This window comes from Hypanus sabinus, chromosome 9, assembly GCF_030144855.1.
Source record: "Hypanus sabinus isolate sHypSab1 chromosome 9, sHypSab1.hap1, whole genome shotgun sequence".
Lineage (NCBI taxonomy): Eukaryota > Metazoa > Chordata > Chondrichthyes > Myliobatiformes > Dasyatidae > Hypanus > Hypanus sabinus.
The window spans coordinates 64,209,914-64,232,712 of NC_082714.1; the positions used below are offsets into that span (position 1 = coordinate 64,209,914).

Here is a 22,799-nt window from a genome sequence, read left to right on the forward strand (position 1 = left end):
GTCTTGGCAAAGATGTTCAATCAGGTTAATGTCAGGACTCTGATTGGTCCACTTAAGGACATTAATTTTCTTCATTTGAAGCCACTCCACGATTGCCCTGGCAGTGCAATTGTGTTGTCTTGCTGAAGGATGAACCTCCTCCACGGTTTTCTGGCAGAGGCTAGCAGGTTTTTATCCAGTATCTCTCTGTATTTAGCAGTATTCATCTTCCCATCAATCCTGACCAGATTTCCAGTCCCTGCTGCTGAAAAGCATTCCCAGAGCATGTTGCTACCTCCCCCACACATTACAGTAGGAATGATGTTACCTGGCTGATAAACAGTATTAGATTTACGCCACACATACTGCTATTGTTGAGGCCAAAAGGTTGTACTTTAGTCTCATCCCACTTCAGTATTTTTCCACATCTTTATAGTATCTTCTAAGTGATGCTTTGCAAAGCCTTTATGGACAAGAATATTCTCTTTTTTCTAGCCACGGCTTCTACCGTGCCATTCATCCATAAACACCCTTTTAGTTCAAGTCCTTAGAGATTATGGAACCACGATCATCATCACCAGTTACAGCCACTGAATTCTGAAGCTCACAGTAGCCTCTCCTACAAATAAATACTCTTTCATCTTCATTTTGGTTTGAACTGTTGAAAATCTACAACACTGATGGACCTTACAGAGAGAGGGGTAGTTATTCTTATGAATTCATTGCAAACAGGTGATCCTCCAATTTTCTACATCAACAAATTGAGTGAGTTGGTAAGGAAATAGTAAATATTGTATGGTAATTACAAAGGGGGTAAATACTTACTCAGCCTCATAATTTTGTTTTTTAATTTATAGTAAATTGTTGACAGGTTTTGGAATGTTTCTTTTGATTTGACATGTTGTACAATGTTTTGTAGATTAGGTTAAGAAATCTGACCAATATATTTTGAGTTTAGAAATGAGACAGTAAAATGCAAATATGGTTCCGGGGGCTGAATACTTTTTCAAGGCACTGTATATTCTGAAATTTTGTTGAATTTAAGTATTAAGTCTACTGAGGCATTAAAGCATCACCAATTAAATGCAAATACTATTTTATGATATGGAGCATTTAATCCACTCCAGTTTGCTTTTACCTTTCAAAATTCAAACACAATGTTATCTGATCACAGCTCGTCAGATGATTACAGTAAGTACACACCTTCCGAGATGAAAGTTCAAAGTACATTTATTATCAAAGTATGTACAAATTATACAATCTTGAAATTCGTCTACTGACAGGCAGCCACAAAACAAGAAACCTGAAAAGAACATTAACAAAAAGACCAACAAACACAATGCAGAGAGAGAGAGAGAGAAAAAAAACATAAATAGTGCAAACAATAAAAGCAAGCAACAGCATTCAGAATGAAAATGAGTCCGTAGATATTAAGGCTGGAGCAGGCCCACAGCCTCAGCCCCAGTTCATCATAGAGCCAAGCAAAATGTCACAGAGCTTGCTCCCGGAGCAGGCCCTCAGCCTCAGCCCCAGTTCATCACACAGCCAAGCAAAATGTTGCAGAGCACACTCCCAGAGCAGGCCCACAGCCTCAGCGTTGGCACAGCGGTGAGCAGAGTAAATGTTGTGGAGCAGCAAGCAGAACCATTACAACCCTCACCCTTGGTTCAGACCCCTGCCTTTTCAATTCCTCTGGCCCAGCGGTTAAATTGTCCAAACACTGGGTCATTCCACACTCTGAGACTCGGGCCCTGTGCATTGATACGCCGTGGGACTGGACCATGTTCTATACTGTGCTAGACCTTTCCAAAGTGGCCTGGTGTTTAGATCGATCAGGCTCCTGGTTTAGGTGGAAGGGCTCCAAAATTCATCCACTTCGATTTTTCTCTGCTTCGTCTGCCCCGACATTGTCTCCACAAATGTCCCTCTAATTTCTATTCACCAGTGTGAGCATCGTGCCTTCCCAGGGAACCCCGACAGAGCGAGGGTACCCAGGCTCCCCAACCCGGGAGACACGGCAGAGGACATCACTCACCTCCATTGTGACCCGCACAGGGGAACCCCAGACGCCGTAGCCGTGGGCAGATGCCACCACCAGAGGAACAGGGAGACGGTACCAGCCACCTGGAGCCTTACCTGCACAAGACAAACTTGCTCCATGGCACAATGGCTGGAGCCCCACCAAGACAGCGATTCACCTTGCCCTGGCATTGAGGGAGATGTCCTGCAGGCCGTCCTCAACCTAACGCCGGTGGAGCAGCGTGACTACAGGGCCTTCGTAGTAGCGCTGAGCGGCGTTTTGAGCAGAGGCCGTTGGCGGAAGCAATGAGGGAAGAACTGTGCAGCAGACGGCACCGTACGGGAGAAAGCTCAAGGGCGCTTGCAGCAGATCTCCACCACTGTGCTTGGCATGGCTACCCCAAGTTCCCTCCTACAGCCCAGGAAGAGCTCGCCCTCCACACCTTTGTAAAGGTGCTGATGCTGGAGCGCCCTCAGCAGCACGCCTGCCTGACATCACCATCATCGCGAAATGAGGTGCTGGCCAAGGCAGAGAGAGCAGAAGCAATTTTAGCCCCCGAAAGACTACCAGGATCAAAGCCTTGGCTTGTGTCACTGAGGCAGAGGAGGAAACTGACAAGGAGCAGCCTGTGAGACAGGTCCGACCAGCACCATGCCAACCCCACCACAGGCCACGAAATGATCTATGTTATCGGTGCACTGAGGCAGGTGTTACCGGCATCACTCCACAGCTCAGAGCAGCTATTGGGAAACACCGAGCAGGCAACGCCACCTGAGACCTCCAGCAGAACTCCTCCATTGTCACCCCTCTGGGTGTGCCGTCTAGGTGAAGAGCAAGGCTTATACATGGACTACATGGTGGAGGGCGTCAGATGCCGTGCGTTGGTGGACACATGGTCAACCATCACAATCATCTGTCCCGGTGTTCTCCCAAACATGGACCAGTCAACCCCGCCTGGGTGGACAACAGCGGTCCAGCTCACTACGGTCACCAGCGATTGTGTGGCGATGGGAGGGAAGAGGAGGATGTGTGATGCAGTGGGGAAAATCACAATGGAGCAGGAGGTGTGGTTCACCGACACTTGAGAGTCCTGCATCCCTGGCATGGACCTGCTGTCCCACTGGGGGCCCTGTGTTGAGTGTTGAGGTCAACACTCTACCAGGGTACAAATGCTGTGGCTCTCCAGCAGGACAGCTCCAGCAAGCGGTCCCAGCAGGAGCAGCAACAACCACCGGTTTCACAGCGGCCCAGTGCAACACAGCTGAACCAGGGTGAGTGGCGGTGACAGCCAGCAATGACCTCGAGCAGGTGAGTGATTCTGCGCTGGCTCTGGTGTGGGGACGGCTGAGTGGGCAGAGATCTCCACCCTGGATCCAGAGACCAATGCCTAACTCTCGCAGTGGGGAATGCTGAAGGTGTGTAACAGGTTGCTTTTCCAGCAGTGGCAGTTGTCTGATGGTGGTCCACCAGAGGCTCCACGCCATGGTGCTGTGTTCGGTGCACGGGCTGCTGGGGCCAGCCATCTTGGAGTTGCAAAGACACTGGGCAGGCTGTGCGAACGCTTCTACTGGCCTGGGTACAGGCAGGATGTGGAGCTGTTCTTGCACTGCTGTGACACTTGTACGCCCCAGAAAAGGCTGGGCCAACAGCCTGGGGTGCTAATGCAGCAGTAAATGGTGGGGGCCCAGTATGGGTCTACTGCCCCTCCTGGAAGAAGGGCCAACCGCATCTCCTTGGAAGCTGTGGAAGGGGCTGGGAGAGGTGCTCGATCACATCTCCCATATGGTATATCGGATGCAGTTGCCTGAGTGGCGGAAGGCAGTCGTGCTGCACCGAGACTGGCTGGTACCAAGTCAGCCCTCGGCCACCACTGACCCAGCAAGGCTGGGGGAAGGAAGTAACACTCTGGATGCCCTTCCTCTTGCCTCACGCAAACAGGCTGCGGTGTCAACACCCACCTGGACTTTTGAACTTTGTTATGGACTCCGGGTTGCGGGCAGTGTGACGCTCTTGGGGGGGGGGGGTGCATGGTCGACAGCCAGCCCTGTATTTCTAATGACCTGCACTGTTTATTGTTCTGTTGTTAAAATGCTTTTGTGGGATTATGGTGGGAAGTTCCAGTTCATTTATTGTTACATTTTAGCTTGGGTTATAGTTATTCACTTGTGTATTTGTGAGTCACCCTAACTGTAAACTGAGTCGTGTGACGGTCACATCCTCTAACTGTACGAGACTGATTGGGTTCACTTTCTGAGTCATGGTTCCCCATCTGTTTTGTGTTTATCACAATAAAACATTTGTTGAATTCAACAAGCTTCCTCATCGGTCATTAAGGACCAAATGCTCACCATAGAATAAATAAGCCAGTTCTAAAATCTGCAGACAAATCATCACAAACTCATTGCTATCAACACTGTCTGCATCAGAAAATGGAAAAGGAAATGTCATTGTGTATAATCATAAAATATACTTACCATGCCAACGAGGTAGAGGGTGACATTCTTTTGTGCACAGCTTAAATTCCTTTGAGCTAGTAGCAAACAATGTGTGATGCGCACCTTAGAAGTCCCAACCACGTCTCTCCCTCGCTCTGACCACTTCTCAAACATGCCTCTACCTCTTTCCAAATCATTCTTGAATCCACATGCCTCGACCCTCAAGTCAGCCTCGGCTTCACTCACCTCTTCACTGTTTATGGTGATTGCTTACAACATTTCCACTATGGAAAATTGTGATTAATAAAGTAAAGAAGTATTTCTTGCGTAAGGAACTGCCAGTAAATTGTCGCCCATCTTCAGTGGTGTCATCTTAAACCAGAAGTATCTGTCTAAGCACATCCTATTTGCCTGAATTTGGCCGGTGTCCATCTCAGCCTCCATATTCATTTCTTCCACCAGTTTCTAAAACGATGCTCTTCTACTTTAAGTTTTTCTTCAAAAATGAGATAGGCTAAGGGACCTTTGTCCGCATTGTAACATTCAATTAAAAAAATGTTAGCACCCCTGTGATTCACCAAGCTTACCTGCTGCAGTGCCAAGGAAGTCATCTTACAGACACTGCTGAACAGGGGCAGTTTGGGAAGATCCCGCAGCAGCCACTGATATCCAGGGAGCGGCTCACTATCACTTGAGTCCTCTTCTATCATCTGGTCTCGCTCATCTGCATCCCGCAGACTGCTCTCAGAGTCGGTCAGTACCAGAGACAATCCCTGCAGTGAAGAAGGACGAATGTTTGTGTCACATGAGAAGCCCTTTGAAAGTGACATCAAAAATGTTATTAAGTCTGTAATATCAATGCAGAAGGATAATGGACCCATTTCTCAGCACCCCCTCGGCACCCCTTCCCACGTGACATCATGAAACTCATGAGTCACTTATTATTATCAGCTGGTAGGTGAGACAAATGGTGTGAAGTCTGTGTGAGAAACACAAACATCAGCACCCTCTCATCACTGCCAAGTAATCCACTGATACTGCCTACCTGGGCTCCTTCTCACCTATTCGTCATGCTTACTTCCAGTAAATGGCACTATGTGCAGGAAGCAGTTCCAGGTAACAAGTATTTGGAACATTGCTGTGTAAAACTCAAACCAGCTCTCGCACTACTAAATTGGCATTTCCCCAAAATGTGACACTGCCATCTCCCAGATCATTGCGTTCCAACATCTGAGGTGTCATCATTAGCAGAAATTTGGTAAAATACCAACCATAAAAATACCTTGGCCACATGAGCTGCACAAAGCCAGAGCATCATTCATGATTGATTTAACTCCTGACACCAAATCCCTTCCATGAGGCACAAGCCAAGAGCATGTTGAATATTGCAGAGGTGGGTACAGCTTCTGAAACTCTCACTTCAGATTCAGTTTATTATCATTTAGAAACCACAAATGTAATGCAGTTAAAAAAATGAGACAACGTTCCTCCAGAATGATATCACAAAAGCACATGACAAAACAGACTACACCAGAAAATCCACATAACATTTGGCAATCCCCAATCCAGAGTCCGGAGAGGCTGCTGCATATTAATATCGCGCTACCTTCTTAACGCATTCCCCAGAAAGGAGCTCCAAATCCCCCAGACAAAACAAGACCAAAAACTAAAGCTACAAGACCTGCATAAAACCACATAGTTACAACAGTGCAAACAATAGCATAATTGATAAAAAAACAGACTATGGGCACAGTAAAAATAGTCCAAAGATGTTAAAAGACTATAAGTTCAAAAGAAACCACCACACAGTTTCCACAAGTCCTCAGGGTCCCGACAGACTCGCCATCCCACGCAGGCGGCAGAAGGGAATAACCCTGCTATGGACTTCCACGGCGCCGCCCGACTCAGCCTCGCAGACACAGCACACAATGAAAGCTCCGTTGAACCCAGCCTCGCAGATACAACACACACTGAAAGCGACCGGACCGCAGCGGACTCCGAGTCCGTCGAACCTCCGAGCCTCCGACCATCCCCTCCAGCACAGCTTCTCCGAGCACCATCCTCTGCCGAGCGTATTAAGATGCCCCCGCCAACGGCCATTGGCAACGCGTCCCCGAGGACTGGAGCCTGTTCTTCCCAGCAGAGACTCGGATCTCACAGCAGCAGCAGCAGCAACGAAGAAAGTCTTCCTGGAGATTTCCAGATGTTCCTCCGTGTTCCCACGTCAGCTTTTCATCTAATTATGATTGCGCACAACACCGCACTTCACAAATAACAGATAATCAGCTCCGGAGTGGCCGCTGCAAGCTGTGTCGCACTGCCATCTTGAATGAACCATCATCAGCGGTTATATAATGAGAGGCATTGACTGTGTGGATATCTAGAGGCTTTTTTCCCCAGGACTGAAAAAGAAGCACAAGAGCTTCACAAAAGCTAGCACAAGGGAGCACAGTTTTAAGGTGCTTGGAAGTAAGAACAGACGAGATGTCAGGGGGTAAATTTTCTTACACAGAGAGTGGTGAATGTGTGGAATGGGCTGCCAGCTGCGGTGATGGAGGCAGAAATGATTGGGTCTTTTAAGAGAGTCCTGGATGGGTACATGGAGCTTAGAAAAGTAGAGGGCTATGGGTAAGCCTAGGTAGTACTAAGGTAAGGATATGTTCAGCACAGCTTTGTGGGCTGAAGGGCCTGCATTGTGCTGTAGGTTTACTATGTTTCTATCATTCAGGTTAAAAGAAAGGCTACTTCACCACCAGCAACTCACCAATCATTACTTCGACTATCTCAGAGGACAAGGACAGAAGAGAGGTTGGAATAGCACTACTTGCAAGTTCCCTTCAAGATCACACTGTAACCTGCCTAGAAACATGCCCCTCCCTGTTCCTTCAGCATTACTTGGTCAACATCCTTGATCTTTCTATTCAACAGAAGAAAATAGGGATGTCCCACCCTCTCCTATCAGCACCACCTATCTGATATCCATCATCTGCAGCTCTTTATTCATTTCATTTATCACTGCCAGCTTCAGGCACCATTCCCACTGTCACCCTTCATCCATTAGAGAACTTATTAGCCCTTCTCAGCTGGAACCACTTACTGCCTCCCAGCTCTTGCTCCACCAATTCTCTCCACCTTCATCCCAGTCCTGATAAAGGGTCTTGATCTAAATAATCGATTGTCCATTTCTAAATATAGCTGCTGCCTGAACTGATGAGTTTCTCCAATTTTCTGGGTGTTGCACAAGAAAATCAGAGCAGCAGTAGTTTAGCAGACCCCTCAAGCCTACCATACTATTTAATATGAACATGGATGATCTATGCAAACCTCAACTTCACTTCCACGCCTGCAACCCAAAACCTTCAGTTCCTCACTACTTCAAATATTATATTAACCTTCACCTTAAGTATTTCTAATGATCACGTCTCCATCACCCTGTGATGTAGAGAATTCCAGGGATTCATTACTCTCTGAGAAATTTCAAAGCGCCTTAATCTGAAATGACAATCCTCTTACATTGTAAATACATCCTCTTGTGACTCTTCCTTTAGTGAAACCCAGTATCATTGACAGAATCCTCTTAGTACAAGAATTATAGAGGTTCATGAAAGCACCTCACCACGGACTTCTTAAAAGGTAAGAAGGCTGGCTTAACAGTGATGCATCCTCCAGGAAGACCACAACCTTGTCGTAGGGTTGGGAGGTTTGCATGTCTCAATGATCTGGACAACTATGTTGGCTGGAGTCAGGGCTTTGTAATTTTACTCTTGGTAGGGTCAGCAATGCCAAACAAGTCAAAAGGTAGAGGCCAGACTAAGAGTGGTCCACCAGTCCTCCAGGTTCGGGAGTTCAGCTCAGGGCTACAACAACCTGACTGTTGCGGAAACAGCATAAAAAGCTGCCCTAAAGACCAGCAGCTAAACAGGTATTTGGTGGCAGTGCTAGCAGTGATGCATGTAAAATTGTTACAATAAAAGTGGGTCACTTTCACAAAGATAGAAAGTAAATTTAAAAGATACACAGACCCCTCCAACATACCTTCATGGCTAGAACACGAGAGGCGACTTGTGGAGAGCTAAGGCGTCTCAGAAAGTAATCCAGTACTTCACAGGTCGTTTGTTCATCAGCTTTGGTACCCAACAGGAGGTCCTGCAGACGGCCCAGAAGCTGCCGTTGTTTCTGTTGTCTCTGTAACCCGGAGAAAAGCAGAGGTCAAATAAGGAAGCAAACTGTCCTACTCCAAGTGCTTCAGAGGTTTAGTCAACACTCCCAGTGCTGCCAATGAGATGATGCTGCTTAGTCACAACTGGTGTCTTGCAGATGACACCAAGTTGACAGGGTTGAGCACAGGAAAAACAAACACAAACACAAGAAAATCTGCAGATGCTGGAAATCCAAAGCGACAAAGTTGGACTGGTTTCCCTGGAACAAAGGAAACTGAGGTGACCTCACAGGTTTATAAAATCATTGGGGCACTGATATTGCAGGTTAGATAGTTGCAGTCTTTTTGCCCCAGGGTAAAGGAGACTAAACTTAGGAGGCACAGTTATAAGGTGAGGGAGGAAAAATTTAAAGGAGACTGAGGGGTATGCTTTTCCCACACAAAGGATGGAATGAACTGCTGGAAAAGGTGATAGAGGCAGGTACAATGACGTCAAAATCTAAAGACATTGGGAGAGAAATAGATATGAAGACAGAAATAGATATTGGGTACATAGATAAAAAATAGAGGGATATGGGGCAAACACAGACAAATAATAGATAAGCATCTTGGTTGGCATGGATGAGCTGGGCTAAATATCCCTAACTCCATGACTCTATAATCACAGTTAAATAAAATGGTCCCCATGAAATCTTCCCCTTTCTCCTGAAAGAGACAGCTATACCACTGAGGGATACCACACACAAACAGGTCTTTCAAACCAGCAGGCTGGTGAGGACCATCAACCACCTTCCTATACTAATCCCATTTTTTAAAACATCCTCATCAATTCCAGTATGATCACATCACTCACCCACATGAGGTGTACTTTACAGAGGTCAATCCACACAGCTTTGGAATGTGGGAGGAAATAGGAGCACATGGTACAGTCACAGTGAGAACATCCATTCTCCATCCAGACAGCAGCAGAGGGCCGGAGTGAATCCAGCTCTCTGCCACTATGCCGCCCATTCGGACTCAACTACTACTCCAGGTGCCAGTGAAAAATCCAAGCTCACCATACCAGTACTAGAAGTAACAACTTTTAGATCAAATATTAAGCCAAGGCTAAAGTAAATACAAAAGATCTCACAGCTGTTTTAAGATCAAGAGATTCCAGCCTAGATATTAATTTCTGTCACATTCCCAGTTTGGAATCTAGCCATGTGGAAGTTCAGTGTTGAAACTGATAAAATGCACAACTGTATTTCAACAATCTCTCTCACAGCTGTTATGGGATAGCCCAACTGAAACAAGTACAAAATTCATTGCATTTACCTACACAGATACTCCAGAAGCATCTTTCAAATCAGACTTCGCCTGCATGAAGGGTGAGGGCTTCAGACTGAATTTCCCTAACACCCTTAAAAAACATCACCATTGCTTCACTGTCACTGGGTCTATTTCCTCCCACTCTCTGCTGGACAGCACAGGAGTACCGCAGCTGCTCGACAAGGTGGCTGGCTTATCACCACCGACTCAATGGCTATTATGGTTAGACAATATAGACCTTGGCAGCAAAGCCTAGATCCCAAATTAAAATAAGTAATAAATAAAAACAGCATTTGCTGGGTAAGGATAAGACATTTTTCAGCCATTTACAAATGCCCATATATACATGCGCTACTGCCCCAGTTGGGTAGATACCTGTCGTTTCTTGGCCCGCTGTTCTTTGCTTTCTCCCTCATCTTCCTCCTCCGTGGAGGCCACCTCGTCAGCTGCATCATGAAGCAGAAATTCACATAGGCATTGGACAGGCAGCACATCCAAGGACCCTTCACTAGACTGTACCAGATCTGCTAACCAGGGCATGGATTGAGACGAAGCCTGGAGGAAAAGGCAGGTTAGGATGAAAAAACATAATTAACAGTCAATTTTCATTTAATTTTTTGATTAATATAAAATATAATAAATGGAAGAAGGCTCTATAACCAAGTAATACAAGTTTAAGATAACTGGCAAAGAGAAGCATAGAAACTAAGCTTACCCGTTTGTCTTCATTTGGTTCATATCCTCCTGAACCTTTCCTATCCATGTATCTGACTAAATACTTTTTTTAAAAAATATCACAGTAACACTTCTTTTCACTTAGCACCTTATAATCAAAAATGTCCTATCTGAAATAAAAATGATGGAAATAGATTCATTCAAAGATAAATTGGGCATTTATAGCATATTTAAAAGAAGAATATCCAGGGTTATGACAGAAAAACAGGAGAAAGTGAAACAAATTAGGTAGTGCTTTCAAGAAGTAGATACAGGCAGAGTGATCCAATGGCTCTATTCCACGGATCAAACCCAAAAAGAAACAACAGGCACAGTTAAGTGCTGTGTACCTGCAACATGGGGGATTGGGGGGGGGGGGGGGGGGGGGTCTTCAACCTCTCAGGACCACCTGCTTTAATGTTTCAAACAACGAACCCTCTTCTGGCCACCTCAAAAAGAACTTCCTCAGAAGGGACACAGACTTTCTCAACAAACAAGCATAATTTTAGGCATGCTTTTCTCCTACTCTCTTTGCATAATCAGTGTCTGAGCCCTCGAGTTAAAACTCCCAAGTTCTCGGTCCAGAGTATTTGAAGCCAACATAAAATGGAATTCTTCAATGATGTGCTATTTTCAGTGCAGTACATTTTGGTACACTGTATCAGAGTACAACAGTGAAATAAACTTGCCACCTAGAGGTCCACACTACCCACATTTAGTACTAAGTGTGATGTTAAAAGCTCTGCTTTATTCAAGTCAGCATTCTGAAAAGGTTACCAGGACACTGTTCACAATAAGGGAAGAGTAAATGCTTTGGCTCAGAGGATTAGATTCTCACTTCTAACTAAGAAGGACATGATTTCAATCTGTACTCCAAAGAACTGAGCACATAATCAAGGTTGACGCTTCAGTACCATAAGGAGGGAAATATACTGTGAGTTGTCTTTTGGATGAAGCAATAAACTGAGTATGAATATCAATGATCCCTGTCAGAGCTCTACAAAGACGCAGGGTAGTTTCCAATGTTCTGACCAGTAAGTAATACATACAGTTTCACTGCTGTTTGTGCAATCTTGCTTTGAGTCCTTTCAATGCAATGCTACCTATGCTTCAGAAGTACTGCAACGTCTGTGAAGTATCTCTGGTATTACTACCTTCCCAGGTGAAGAGTATTAAGTCATTGCCAAGTCCTTTGTCCAAATGTGCCCTATTATACTTGATCTTGCACTAGCTTCATGTCATAATTATCCAATCACTTTGCTTGATTTCTCTTTCCAAAGGTTGCCATAGTCTCTAATATGCATAAAAAAAACAGGACAGTATGCAAGACAAGCTTTTCACCTGATCTCAGTACGTGCCAAGAGTAAACCAATTCCAATTCGTCAACCAGTGGCAACTCTTGAAAAGTAATTCTTTGGCTGTGTTGCACTTTCTAAGTGCTGAGGATGAGATAAAAATCTATTTGTAAATGGTCCTATTACCTTTCTAAGCAGTGTTCACTCACCTGCCTCTGAATGATGTTTAACAGGAAGTCAGGATGGCGGCTACGACACAGCAAGTGGCCAAGGCGAAGGGACTGATTTAAGCTCTTTAGCTGTTCGAGAACATGTGGAGGTGGGCGGCGAGGGGGGCCCCTGAAGAAGGAATCACAAGATCAGGAAGTCAGAAAATGACAGAAGCATATTCACAAAGACATTAAAAGGAGGAAAATATTTCCTCCTCGTCACAAACACTAGACACCCGAGCAAACATCTGCATGTTGGACCACAGCCTCCTGTCCTGCCAAGACGAAGCCTCTTTCAAGCTGAAGGAGCAGCAACTCCTCATATCCTTTCTTGGTAGCCTCCAACGTGATGGCATGAACGTCAGTATCTCTAACGTTCAGTAATTTCTCCACCCCCACATTTTGTTTGCCATTCTGGCTCGCCTCTTACCCCTTCTCTTCTCCTCACCTGCCCATCATCTTCCTCTACTGCACCTCATCCTACCCTTTCTCCCATGGTCCATCTTCCCCCAATCAGATTTCTTCTTCTTCAGCTCTTCACCTTCCAGATTCTCAGTTCACCTGTGCCCCCCACCCATCCACCTCTCCTTCCCCTAGCTTCACCAGCTTCAACTCGTTCCCCTTTCCCCACCTTCTTATTCTTTCTCCCTCTTTCTTTCTAGTCCTGATGAAGGTGCTCTGTTTTTATTCCTCTGCATAGATAATGCCTGACTTGCTCAGTTCCTCCAGCATTTTGTATGTGTTGCTACCGATTGCACACATTTCTACACATTCATCCTTCAATGTTAGTGAATATGCAGGGGCAAGTACAGCTAGTGGAAAATAGTCCTGTCAACATTTAGTATTGATGGCCACTTTCTTCCCTAATATGCCTTCTCTAAAGTAGTAATTTAAAAAAATTCCTGCAAATGACAAAAAATAAAAATAAAAATAGATAATGCTAGAAACAGAGCAGGGCAGGCAGCAAGAGAAACAAAGTCAATGTTTTAGGTCAAACTCTTCCATAGATGCTGCCTGATCTGCTAAGCAATTCCAGCATTTTCTGCTTTTCTCTGAAGCTCATCAGCGTAAAGAACGCAGCTAAATATCACTTCTGAGCCCATTATAAAACTTTACAATAACAGATTGGTACCAGGCTATCAAGAGAAATTGCCACTCATTTCTCACACGTGCTTTTGCAGATCTCCTTTATACTTTTCCCTGGATCTCTCCACACATCACCCACTCAGAAGTGAGAGAATCTTCACAGAAACATTCCTCTAGTATTCATTTAAAAAAGCCAACTGGATTTCATAGTCTGATAGCAGGAGCTGAGAAGATGAATTTGCCTAATCCACATGCCGAATTTACATGAAAGAATGTGCTTCAAGTGATACTTTAGTAGCTCATCATCCAGAACTAAGCAACTGCTTGACTGGAATCCATGCAATTTGCAAAGACTTGTTCAACAACAGCTCCCAAACTACAATCCTCGGCAAAGCTTCTGGGTATGTGGCAACTTTAACAATTTTAACTTCCCTCACAAGTCATACATGAACTTGAAACATTAAAACATAGAAAACATACAGCACAATACAGGCCCTTTGGCCCACAAAGCTGTGCTGAACATGTCCCTACCTTAGGACTACCTAGGCTTTACCCATAGCCCTCTACTTTTGTAAGCTCCATGTGCCTATCCAGGAGTCTCTTCAAAGTTCCTATTGTTTCTGCCTCCTCCGCTGCTGCCGGCAGCCCATTCCACACACTCACCACTCTGCATAAAAAACTTACCCCTGACATCTCCTCTGTACCTACTTCCAAGCATCTTAAAACTATGCCCTCTCATACTAGCCATTTCAGCCCTGGGGAAAAGCCTCTGACTATCCACACGGTCGATGCCTCTCATATTCTTGTACACCCCTATCAAGTCACCTCATCCTCCGTTGCTCCAAGGAGAAAAGGCCGAGTTCACTCATCCTACTCTCATAACGCATGCTCCCCAATCCAGGCAACGTCCTTGTAAATCTCCTCTGCACCCTTTCTATGGTTTCCACGTCCTTCCTATAGTGAGACGACCAGAATTGAGCGCAGTACTCCAAGTGGGGTCTGACCAGAGTCCTATATAACTATAACATTACCTCTCAGCTCTTAAACTCAATCCCACGATTGATGAAGACCAATGCACCATATGTCTTCTTAACCACAGAGTCAACTTGTGTAGCAGCTTTGAGTGTCCTATGGACTCAGACCCCAAGGTCCCTCTGATCCTCCACAGTGCCAAGAGTCTTACCGTTAATACTATATTCTGTCATCTTATTTGACCTACCAAAATGAACCACCTCACACTCATCTGCGTTGAACTCCATCTTCCACTTTTCAACCCAATTTTGCATCCTATCAATGTACCACTGTAACCTCTGACAGCCCTGCACACTATCCACAACACCCCCAACCTTTGTGTCATCAGCAAACTTACTAACCTTTCCCTCCACTTCCTCATCCAGGTCATTTATAAAAATCACGAAGAGAAAGGTCCCAGAACAGATCCCTGAGGCACACCACTGGTGATTGGCCTCCATGCAGAATATGACCCATCTACAACCACTCATGGCCTTCTGTGGGCAAGTACAGTTCTGGATCCACAAAGCAATGTCCCCTTGGATCCCATGCCTCCTTACTTTTTCAATAAGCCTTGCATGGGATACCTTGTCAAATGCCTTGCTGAAATCCACATACACTACATATTTGGTTCTACCTTCATCCAGGTGCTTAGTCAGATCCTCAAAAAATTCAATCAGGCTTGTAAGGCACGACCTGCCCTTGACAAAGCCATGCTGACTATTCCTAATTATGCCTCTCCAGATGTTCATAAATCCTGCCTCTCAGGATCTTCTCCATCAACTGAACAACCACTGAAGTAAGACTCACTGGCTTATAATTTCCTGGGCTATCCCTACTCCCTTTCTTGAATAAGGGAACAACATCCGCAACCCTCTCCCATCCTCACTGATGATGCAAAGATCATTGCCAGAGGCTCAGCAATCTCCTCCCTCGATTCCCACAGCAACCTGGGGTACATCCTGTCGGGTCCTGGTGACTTATCCAACTTGATGCTTTCTAAAAGCTCCAGCACATCCTCTTTTTTAATATCTACATTCTCAAGCTTTTCAGTCCACTGCAAGTCATCCCTACAATCGCCAAGATCCTTTTCCGTAGTGAATACTGCAGCAAAGCATTCATTAAGTATCTCTGCTATTTCTTCCGGATCCATACACTTGCAAATGTGCATTTAGTCCATCATCTCTAGGTTCAAATACAGCGAGTCTCCAACAGCACTGTCAGAATAACTTCCACAGACTGCTGTTGTTCAGACAGCTCAAGAATGCATCATTATGGATAATTCAGGCCCAGCAATAAATCCTATCACCACCCACATCTAACAAAGAGTTAAAAAAATGTAATAAATGCACTGGCACACTCACAGACAACAGCTTTCTACCGGGAGGTCAGAGGAAAATAAAGTGATTAGGATTTCCAAACAATGATTTACACTGATCAAATAATGACCACCAAACCTGAATAAAGATGGCTAGAGCTGTAATGCACTTTGTTTAATTAGCTAGCAAATGTTACGTTCAGCTACATGACAGGTAGGCATCATAAGACCATGAACAATAACTGATATGAGGTCAGTGACAACTACACACTCTCACATTCACTGAAGAATAGTCAATACTGGTACTCCTTATCCAAAACTCACTGTGGTTCAAGGCTGGTCAGCTGCGAGAGCAGCAAACTGTTACTTTCTGTGATGGTCTGCTTTGTTGATGCAGCAGCCAGGTGACTCTCAAAAGCCAAAATCTCCTGCTTCTCTCTCTGTGACATCTGTAGTTCCCGAGTAATCATTTCAGTTCGGGTTTCCTCATCGGTCACAGTGCATTGAGGATAAGAGAAGTTGCTGAAAGTAGAAAAGCAAAACTATTTTCACAGACTTGAAAATGATCACATCATTTTTCTGGTTCTTAGTGTCCTTGATATTCTCATGCTTGATGAGGTATTGGCATGTTGACAAAGAGGTAATAACTGGAAAGCAAAAAATTGCAGTTGCTGTTAAGACTGAAATAAGCACAGAAAATGTTGGAGCTACTCAGCAGGTCAGACAGCATCTGCGGACAGAGAAACAGACTTAGCATTTGAGGTTCAACAAACAAGAATCTGGAGGAACTTAGCAGGTCAGGCAGCATCTGTGAATGAAGGGTCACAAGCCAAAGAGTCAACTATCCATTTCTCCGTATATATCGGGGATGGCCAACCTACGGCGCATGCGCCAAAAGTGGAGCATTGGATGATTAGAAGTTGCGCATTGCACCCCAGTGATGATAATAAAAAAGTAAGCCTATTCATGTAAACAGTATTAACCAGAAATCGATTAGTAGAAAAAAAATCTATAGCAGGAACTCAAGTAGCTTAGAGCTAGAAATGGATTTTACTGAGAATAAATCTAAAACTTAGAAATCATATTTAGCGATTTTATTATTTTATGTACACCTTTTAGCGAATGTTATCTTCTTTCACATTAATCTGTTTTCAATTTTTAAAAATGTTCAATGAATCAAATTAGGAGAGAAAGACTTTTGTTCTGCAGTTGTTCCGTAACTGTTCAATACATGTTTGATACTTGTTTGATCCTGAGGCATCAAAGGTTTTTGTCAGTTTACAATTTACACTTGTGCACTACGGAGTTGTGCTTTGTTCGTCCTTTGTGAACATTTGCAGTTTTGTACTTTTTCAAAAATTAAGCCTTGTTTTTACATTCAGTTACCCATCACAGTGCAAAAGAAAAGCAGAAAGTGATAGTAAGCGTGAATTCAATGAACAGTGGAAAATTAGTTTATATTTATAGCTGGCCCGTCAGGAAAACCGTTGTGTATTGTTTGTGAAAACACTTTCTCACATAAAAGAAGACATGATCTTAATAGGCACTATAAAACACAACATCAGACTGAAATAGGAGGAAAACTGAAACTGGTACTTGCATCTGACTGAAAGAATATGAGATTTAAGAAAAAGGAAGAAATCAAAAGAAAGCAAAATATATTAAAAGTCTAATTGAGGCAAGTAATGTTTATCTTGTTTTTATATTAAAATATATCATGTAAAAATGCGAAATATGTCTATATTAACATATTTTTACAAGAATTGAATGAGGGTACAAGAATTGTATGGCACATCTGAACTCGTGTGAAAAAGCTGATGCATGGAATATTAAAGGTTGGCCACCCCTGGTATAGATGCTACTTGACCTGTTGAGTTCCTTGAATTTTTTTGTTTTTTGTTTCAGATTCCATTATCAAGTTTCTTATGCCTCATTTAACATTTTCAGGCTGATCACTTTACACCAGAACCTTTCGATGAAAGGCCATTGGTTTGATATATTAACTCCATTTCTCTTTCCATGCATGCTCCATCATCAACTGTTCTTATGTCATAGATATACAGAGTGCATGAGCATAATGGGTGGAATATAGTACCACTGCTCACATGTTGAGATTACATGGCTATACATTTAAAGGACGGATACGACCCCACTGTTATTAAATGGTCCCCTACTATGACAAGGTGGACTCGAGACCCCACAGTCTATCACTTTATGATCTTGTATCTTAGTGTTTAAACAAACCGCATTTTCTCTGTAGCTGTTAGCTTATTCTGCATTTTTTAAAATCTTGTCATTGCACTGTGCAGTGATCTGATCTTTATGAATAGGATGCAAGGCAAGCTTTTCACTGTATCTCAGTACCTGCTTCAGTAATAAATTAATACCAGCATCAAACTAAAGTAACTGACCACTGAAGCTAAATGGTCTCTTTAGGTGTTTATGGTACACATGAGCTTCCACATGCACCTTTAAAATTAGTGGGAACTTAAGAGGATTGGGAAGCTTTTAAAAGCCAACAGACTGAAAAAGCCACAAGGAGACAAAAGATTAAATATAAGGGAAAGTTAGCCAATAATATAAAAGAGGATACCATAAGTTTTTTTTCCCAGATATATAAAGAGTGAAAGAGAGATGGGAGTAGATTTTGGACCACTGGAAAATGATGCAGGAGAGGTAGTATTGGGGGATAAAGAAACAGCAGACGAACTTAGTATTTTGCGACAGTCTTCACCGTGAAAAACACAAGCAGCATGCCTGTTCGAGAGTATCGGGGGCATAAGTGAGTGTAGTTGTTATTACTAACATGAAGGTGCCTGGGAAACTAAAAGGCCTAAAAGTACAGTAGTTAAGTTACCTGGACCAGAGTTCTGAAAGAGGTAGCTGAAGAAGCTGTAGTGGCATCAGTAATGGTTATTCCAGAATCATTAGGTTCTAGAGTGGTTCTAGAGGAATGGAAAATTTCAGAAATCACTCCACTCTTTAAGGGGGAGGGAAGCAGAATTAAGGAAATTAAAGGCCAGTTAGCCTGACATCAGTGGTTGGAAAGATGCTGGAGTGCATAATTGAGGATGAGGTTTCGGGGTACTTGGTGGCACATGATAAAATAGGTCAAAGTCAACATGGTTTCCTTAATTGCCTGATAGATCTGTTGGAATTCCTTGAGGAAATAACAGACAGGATAGATAAAGGAGAGTCAATGGATGTTGATTATTTGGATTTTCAGAAGGCCTTTGACAAGGTTCTGCACATGAGGCTGCTTAACAAGAGCCCATGGTATTACAGGAAAGATACTAACATGGATAAAAGATTGGCTGACTGGGAATAACTACTGGTGAGTAGTAGTGCTCCTCAGGGGTCAGAATTGGGACTGCCTCTTTTAATGTTATACATCGATGATTTTTATGACAGAATTGATGGCTTTATGGCCAAAGTTGTGAACGATACAAAGACAGGTGGAGGGGCAGGTAGTGCTGAGGAAGCAGAGAGTCTGCAGTGACTTAGATTGTAATAATGAGCACAGAAGTGACAGAAGGAATATAATGTAGAGAAGTATATGATCATGCACTTTGGTAGAAGGGATAAAGGTGTAGACTATTTTCTAAATGGGGAGAAAATTCAAAAATCAGAGGTGCAAAGGAACTTGGGGGACCTCATGTAGGATTCCTAAAAACTTAACTTGCAGATGAGTTGATGGTAAGGAAAGGAAGTGCAATGTTAACATTCATTTCAAGACTTAGCAGAGCAAGGACATAATGCTGAAGCTTTTAAGGCATTGGTCAGACGGCACTTCGAGTATTGTGAGCAGTTTTAGGCTCCTTATCTAAGAAAAGATGTACTGAGAGAGGAGGTTTACCAGAATGAATCCAGGAATGAAAGGATTAATGTATGAGGAGCATTTGCTGACTCAGGACCTGTACTCACTGGAGTGTAGAAGAATAAGGGGGGGACTTCATTGATATCTATCGAATATTAAAAGGCCTAGATAGAGTGGATGTGGAGAGGATGTTGCCTATAGTGATTCTAGGGCCAGAGGGCACAACCTCAAAATAGAGAGACATCCACTATAACAAAGTTGAGGACGAATTTCTTTAGCCAGAAGGTACTAAATCTATGGAATTTCTTACCACAGATAGCTGTGGAGGCTAAGTTATCGGGTATATTTAAAGCAGAGGTTAATAGGTTCTTGATTATTTAGGGCAGTTTTGGGGAGAAAGCAGGAAAAAGGGGTTGAGAGGGATTAGAAGTCAACCAGGATTGAATGGTGGAGCAGAATCCATGGTCCAATCAGCCTGATTCTGCTCCTATGTCTTACGGTCTAAAAGAGACAGGGACAGACAAATATACAGATGGCCAATTGGTATACGTGAAGAATGTATGAAGTTAAGCTGTGCGCTTTTTCTCAACAAAAGGATAAATTTTATGACCTGTATCTTCTCTTTAGAATTGCTAACTGATGTAACATACAAATATTGCCACATGTATACCTACAGAAGCATATGCCAGCATACAGATAACTTTTGCACATACATGTAGACTGATAGGCTAACAAAGATAAAATTTTGATAGTCTTCATGAACAGAAACCCTACTCTGCTGATACAAAAGCATTTTAAAATGTGCAATATCTGGGTTCACTATATGAGGAGAAACTGTGCTCAGTTTAGAAGAGTACAAGTTGATCTCATCAAAATTCTTATGGGCTTTGACAGAGGAAATGTAGCATTGGCATTTTCACTGACTATGCTGTGTACAACCACGGGCCACAGTCTCTCAATGTACAAGATATTGTTGAGATTGCACTTGGATCACTTTATACAGTTCTGGTCACCTGGGCTTAGAAAGTAGCAAATGGTACAGAAAAAGGTTCAAGTTTAAGTTATTGGAACTGGAAGGCTTAAGCTGCAAGGGGAGATTTGAGACTTTCCCCCAGACAACAGGATACTGAGGGATAACCTCAGTAAAGGTATATAAAATCATGAGGGGTTTGGACAAGGTGAATGATTACAATCTTTTTCCCACGGTAGGGGAGTCTGAAACTAGAGGCACAGGTTTTAAGGTGAGAGGGTAAGATTTAAAAGGGATCTGAGGTTCAACATTTTCCACACAGAGGGTGGTGAGTATATGGGATGAGCTTCTAGAAGTGTTGAAGGTAGGTGCAAGCACAACATTTTAAAACATACAGAGAGATACTTGGATATGAAAGGTTTGGAGCGATTTGGGCCAAATTTAGGGAAATGGAATTAATTCAAATAGTCAACTTGGTGGGTATGGATGAATTTGGCCAAAGGACTGCTTCAATGCTGTATAACCATGACTAAGAAGTCAATCATTCAGATCTCAGAAAAGAAATTCACCTGAAGGTAGTGAATTCCAAAGATTCAATAATTTAAGGCTACAGAGGCCCAGTGTCTGAGTATAGCCAGGCCAGGGACGGATACCTTTTTAGATGTTAAACAAATCAAGATTGGTGCAGGAAACTGGTATGATGTACACAGTTAGTCATGATCTTACTGAATGTCAGAGCAAACCTATTCCTTTTTTACTTCTTTTGTTCTTGTCAGTTAATCTGTAGGTGTGTCGAGCTTATGGTACAAAGGACCACCTCTTTAGGAGGATCACCATCTCACAATAATGTGTGCATTTTGAACAATCTCACCATGAAAATAACATGAGATATCCCCCATGTAACATAAAACATGGTATTAGTGCATCATTTTTCAATATTGCTTTTTTAATGGAATGAAGTTAACTAAGCATTCACAAGAATTTTATCTGTGACAACTTGCATCAAGGTTTCAAACAGATTTGTTAAGAGTAGTTTATAGTTAACCTGCACAAGATAATCAGGAGGACTTCTGTTATTAGAGGTGAGGATACAATTTCAGGCTCCCTTTGATTCTTCCTCCATCACCAGAAAGCAGTTCACTTTGCATGTGACCGCGCACACACACACACACACACACGCACGCAAGCAGCATTTACTTCAGGGAGAAGACTGCCTGCACCATATCTTACCACACTCATTTTTAATTCCAATCTAAAGTAACTCACTTTGTCATCACCATTTCCATGAACATCTTCAGGGTGGGGTAACCTTCCCATGCAGCCAGACCTGTAAGCAAAACACATTTAACTAATATTCTCTGCATCATCAAACTAAGACAATTCAGATATTTTAGGGCATTTTAGAACTCCAAATTCAATTATTCAATAATATTTCAAAATACTTTACAGAGTGATTACCAGACAAAATTTTCACATTAAGCCAAATATGGAAATATAAGACATTTTTGATCAATCTTTGTCATCAAGGCTTTATTCACTATCCTAAAGTATATGTCAAGGGGTCTTCAACCTGAAATGTTCTGTTTCTCTTTCCATAATGCTGCCTGACCTACTGAATGCTACCAGCATTTTCAGTTTGTATATTAAAGGAAAGGCAGAGGTGGTTAGAGACAGAATTCCAGATACTAAGCTCCCCCCTACACCTGCACCAATCTGCAAAGTATTCGCTCCACTGCTTGTGCTGGTACTGCCAAAGGCAGATGAGAGTGAAATGGATACTCTGCAATCTCTAAGAATAAGTAGTGTGGCTAACTTCCCACCAGATGATGCCTTGCCTATGGCAAAAATTCAGTCTATGTGATCTGCAAATCTGCAGTGTGGAGAGAAAGTACATCACCTTTAAAATCCTTCTTTAAGCAACTGAGGTGATTTTACAGAACAATGCAACAATCCTTTTCTCTTGAGCCTTTCTAAATGTGCAATTATTTTCAGAAATTACAACTCCAGTGGACAGCTGATTATTACTTCTTATACTCTTCCTATTCCTCATTCCCTTTGTCAAAGGCCATCACTCTCACTTGTATATAATTGTGCAAACTGACAAGTCATCCAGATTACTCTGTGCATCATTCAAGATATTGAGCCGCAGCAGGCTCTTTGACAATCAAATGTCATCACAGTCAAGCCACATTCCACTCCTACTTAATTTTTGTGTGCAATGTGCAACTTTCAGACATTAATATAGATGCTTTTGCACCTTGTTATATTTCTAGTTGCAGTACTCTGTGCAACCTATCAACATTTGGTACATTTGTGGAAAGTAATATGTGCAGGTCAGCTGGAAACTCACCAATATTTTGTGGATTGAAGGCATTTACAACTAGTAATAACAGCCAAGCCTTCCAATACAAGGAGGAAATAGCCAGGGCAGGGGGTTGGTACCTGAAGGATTAAACAAAATCCAACATTATGAGA

General features: G+C 43.1%; 1 protein-coding gene across 3 annotated transcripts in view; it reads right to left on the reverse strand.

The window, feature by feature from the left end:
- Nucleotides 1-22,799, reverse strand: part of ints1 (integrator complex subunit 1) — a 201,781-nt gene that overhangs the window by 84,067 nt on the left and 94,915 nt on the right. For all 3 annotated transcript variants that reach the window (XM_059979779.1, XM_059979778.1, XM_059979780.1), the window contains exons 17-23: nucleotides 22,675-22,766; nucleotides 21,591-21,651; nucleotides 15,862-16,059; nucleotides 12,123-12,252; nucleotides 10,280-10,459; nucleotides 8,470-8,619; nucleotides 5,022-5,207 (exon numbers count right to left, since the gene is read on the reverse strand). In XM_059979779.1, the coding sequence (XP_059835762.1) occupies nucleotides 5,022-5,207; nucleotides 8,470-8,619; nucleotides 10,280-10,459; nucleotides 12,123-12,252; nucleotides 15,862-16,059; nucleotides 21,591-21,651; nucleotides 22,675-22,766 (997 nt within the window). The remainder of the gene's footprint in view (nucleotides 1-5,021; nucleotides 5,208-8,469; nucleotides 8,620-10,279; nucleotides 10,460-12,122; nucleotides 12,253-15,861; nucleotides 16,060-21,590; nucleotides 21,652-22,674; nucleotides 22,767-22,799) is intronic.